Consider the following 3,995-nt stretch of genomic DNA (forward strand, 5'->3'; position numbering starts at 1 on the left):
TCAGATTTTTGTATTTCTGACAACCGGGACCTGCCAACCAGTGTGTGGCCTCTACGCAGGAACTGACTCACCATAAGCGGACAGCTCGGACTCCCTGTGATTTCATCCCTAGCTGACCAGTCAGCACTCCTGACTCACTGGCCCCCTACCCACCAAATATCCTTAAATACTCGGATCCCCGAGTTTTGGGGGAGACTGAGAAATAAAACTCTGGTTTCCCAAACAGTCGGCTGTGTGTGAATTATGCTTTATTGTAATTCCCCTGTCTTGAAAATAGACTCTGTCCCGGCAGCGGGCAAGGCGAACCCATGGGGCGGTTACAGTGTCTGCAACACAGACACAAGCGACAGAGACTTGATCAAAATATACAAGCAACTCCTGCAAGTCAGCGATGGTAAGAAGCCGGGCAGCTGGGCCTCCTACGCCTGCCTCGCCGTTCGGCCGGACACCTCTGGGCTTAGGACGCAGGGATACAGATTCCCAGAAGCATGTTCCCCGCCGCGTCCGGCGCCCGAGCTCTGCAGCCGCCCCCTGCTCTGCCTCCCGCACCCGCAAGGTGTCCCCGCCGCTCTCTCCCCTGCTTCCTGCAGCGGCCCTCGACCCCAGTCCTGGCCCCACCACGGATCTCGCCTCGCCTCGCCGGGTTCGGCCCTGGCGGGTTCGGCCCCGCGGGGTTGGCGCCTGGGCTGGGTCCATCTCCTCCAGCCCTCCCGGTGCGTCCCGCGGGGCAGGAAGGAGGCGAGGGCCAGCCGCCCCGTGTCGTGCCGGTGTTTTCCCAGGTCCGTCCGCGGCAGCTGCTGTGAACCCAGGGAGACGCCGCCCGTAGCACCCGCGCGGCGTTCTCTGCCCTGAGATGCGCGACCCGGCCTTGGGGCTAGAGCTCGTCTCCGGGGGCGGGGCTTCGTCCAGGCGCGTAGGGACCCGCCGGCCTCGCCCTCCCGCGCCGCTCTCCGATTGGCCGGCGCCCGCGGGGCATTGTGGGCCGCCCGCGCGCCCGTCGCGTCGCCGCCGCAGCAGCAGCCCCCTCGGCCTTGCTATGTCGAGCTCACCCGTGAAGCGTCAGAGGATGGAGTCGGCGCTGGACCAGCTCAAGCAGTTCACCACCGTGGTGGCCGACACGGGCGACTTCCACGGTGAGGACGGCGCGGAGCCCGGGCACGCGGCGCAAGCGCCCTCCGGAGGCCCCGGCGCCCCGATTTCCCCGGGTCCCCAGTTCCGGGACGCGGGCCGGGTGGCGGTGCCCCAGGCGGCTCGGTTCCGGGGGGAATGAGCGCAGGTGCCGGATGCTTGGGACAAGGGCGGCCGTGAGGGGAGCGGGGCCGGGGGCAGCAGTGAGGAGCTGGGGTCAGCCGTGAGGGGCTCGGGGCTGGAGTCAGCGGTGCGGGCGGGACCGACGGGTCCTTGCGAGCCGTGGGGCACGAAACCGGTATCCCAGCCTCGCCCTCGCCCTCCTCCCAGGGTGGGGTCGGCTGCGCCCTCAGGCCCCGCCCCGGGGACTGGCTGTGGGCAGCCCGCGGGAGCCTCTCTGCACCCTCATGGATCGAGGCAGCTTTCAGTGCCTTTGAGTTCAGGGGAGATTCGGGGTAGAGCTTCGAGCTGACTTCCACGTGGCCAGTTTGTGGTCAGCCAGATGCAATTTTGTTGGGCTGATGCTGTCTGTAGAGTGGGGACATGAGCTAGCTCTGACCAGAAGCTGCCAGTGCCGCCACCGCCCTTGAGCCCTGCGGTGCCCAGTGGGACAACCCCGTGGGCGGCAGGTGCCCGGCCTGGTGGACAGCCACCGCCAGGCGCACCGGGTGGGTAAAAGCCGGTGCCCATGACAGCACAGGGTTGTTCCACTGTTAAATACTGGATTTTCCTGGGCTTGAATTTGTTTACGTTGGAGAGAACTTGGAAAATACAAAGAAGGGTTATTTTATTAATACTTAGCTCTTCTGTCCTCTGCAGCGCAGAGTAGGCGAGCCTTGTGTCTATGTTTTGTTGAGAACAAGTAATATTTTTTAAGAAAATCATGAAACACTTCATGGATGAATGCTGTGAGCACCTAATACGGAAGTGACTTCCTCTCTTTTCTGCTTTCTCATGGTGACTTGAGAAACAGGCTTTAATTCCTCTTCGGTAACTGAGTAAGGGCATTGTTTATCTAGCAGAGCCTAGAGAGTGAACTGGCATATTTGGCTGCTTAACCATCAAAGATGGGGATTCAGCGACTGGCTTGGGGTGCCACAGTCTGCTCCAGACCCCTCTTTGGGAGATCCAAAGCTAGAGCTGTGAGTCCCTCACACACACAGCCCCCTGTTGTAGTCCAGACCTCTCTCTTTATAAGAAAGAAAGCTCCAGAAAAGGGGCTACACATTTTTCTGCTGCTCAGTTTATTCCCTTCTTTTTTTCTTTTTTTTTTTGAGACGGAGTCTCCTCTGTGGCCCAGGCCAGAATGCAGTGGCGCGATCTCGGCTCACCGCAAGCTCTGCCTCCCGGGTTCACGCCATTCTCCTGCCTCAGCCTCCCGAGTAGCTGGGACTACAGGCGCCCACCCCTGCACCCGGCTACTTTTTTGTATTTTTAGTAGAGACGGGGTTTCACCGTGGTCTCGATCTCCTGACCTCGTGATCTGCCTGCCTCGGCCTCCCAAAGTGCTGGGATTACCGCGACTGGCCAGTTTTTTCCCTTCTTAGCACTGAGGATAATTTGCAGTTTGCCTGGTGGACAGAGCCCTCATCTGTATTGTTCTTTGCTGGCCCTCACCAGTTAGGGCAGAGCTGGTGCGGCAGTGCAGGGCCAATAAAGATGAATTTTCCTAAACCCATACCCATAGCGGGACTGGGGAGTCCTGGGTTCGTGGTTTTGTTTTTTTGTTTTTTTGGTTTTTTTTGAGACGGAGTCTTGCTCTATTGCCCAGGCTGGAGTGCAGTGGCGTGATCTCGGCTCACTGCAAGCTGCCCCTCCCGAGTTCATGCCATTCTCCTGCCTCAGCCTCCGGAGTAGCTGGGACTACAGGCACCCGCCACCTCACCCGGCTAGTTTTTTTGTATTTTTAGTAGAGACGGGGTTTCACCGTGTCAGCCAGGATGGCCTTGTATTGTTTTTTTAAATAAATCTTCTGGCCCGGCGAGGTGGCTCATGCCTGTAATCCCAGTACTTTGGGAGGCTGAGGCAGGTGGATCACGAGGTCAGGAGTTCGACACCAGCCTGACGAACATGGTGAAACCCCGTCTCTACTAAAAACACAAAAATTAGCTGGGCGTGGTGTTGCATGCCTGTAATCCCAGCTACTTGGGAGGCTGAGGCAGGAGAATCGCTGAACTCAGAAGGCAGAGGTTACAGTGAGCACCACTGCACTCCAACCTAGGCGACAGAGCAAGACTCCATCTCAAAAAAAAAAAAATCTTCTAAACCCAAGTCCTGACATATTTTTTTAATGAATATTAACAAAAAAATACATTCATTGATAGTATATGTTCATCAGTGTTACGTAGTTGTAAAATCTGTTGGGTTTGTGATCTGTGTTTTGTGAAGTGAAGGTTTTTCACTCCTTGTGGGAGGGAGGCACAGGCCTCTGGAAATAGAAGAAAACTGTGAATGCTCTCCCCACAGTGTGACTGTGACCCTCCCCATTTCTCTTCCCACAGTGTGACCCCCCCCGGTTTTCTTTTTTTTTTTTTGAGACGGAGTCTCGCTCTGTCACCCAGGCTGGAGTGCTGTGGCTGGATCTCAGCTCACTGCAAGCTCTGCCTCCCGGGTTCCCGCCATTCTCCTGCCTCAGCCTCCCGGGTAGCTGGGACTATAGGTGCCGCCATCTCGCCTGGCTAGTTTTTTGTAGTTTTTAGTAGAGACGAGGTTTCACCGTGTTAGCCAGGATGGTCTCGATCTCCTGACCTCGTGATCCGCCCATCTCGGCCTCCCAAAGTGCTGGGATTACAGGCTTGAGCCATCGCGCCCGGCTGACCCCCCCAGTTTTCTTCCCACAGTGTGACCCCCCCAGTTTTCTTCCCACA

General features: G+C 57.7%; 1 protein-coding gene across 3 annotated transcripts in view; it reads left to right on the forward strand.

Annotated features, from left to right (window-relative positions):
* The first annotated feature begins 892 nt into the window (after positions 1 to 892).
* TALDO1 (transaldolase 1) overlaps positions 893 to 3,995 on the forward strand; it is a 17,091-nt gene continuing 13,988 nt past the window's right edge. For 2 of the 3 annotated variants that reach the window (XM_026447307.1, XM_026447306.1), the window contains exon 1: positions 893 to 1,133. In XM_026447307.1, the coding sequence (XP_026303092.1) occupies positions 1,037 to 1,133 (97 nt within the window). In that variant the 5' untranslated portion in view covers positions 893 to 1,036. The remainder of the gene's footprint in view (positions 1,134 to 3,995) is intronic. The other variant, XM_026447308.2, reaches the window with a different exon arrangement.

Source organism: Piliocolobus tephrosceles, chromosome 13 (assembly GCF_002776525.5).
Source record: "Piliocolobus tephrosceles isolate RC106 chromosome 13, ASM277652v3, whole genome shotgun sequence".
NCBI classification, from domain to species: Eukaryota; Metazoa; Chordata; class Mammalia; order Primates; family Cercopithecidae; genus Piliocolobus; species Piliocolobus tephrosceles.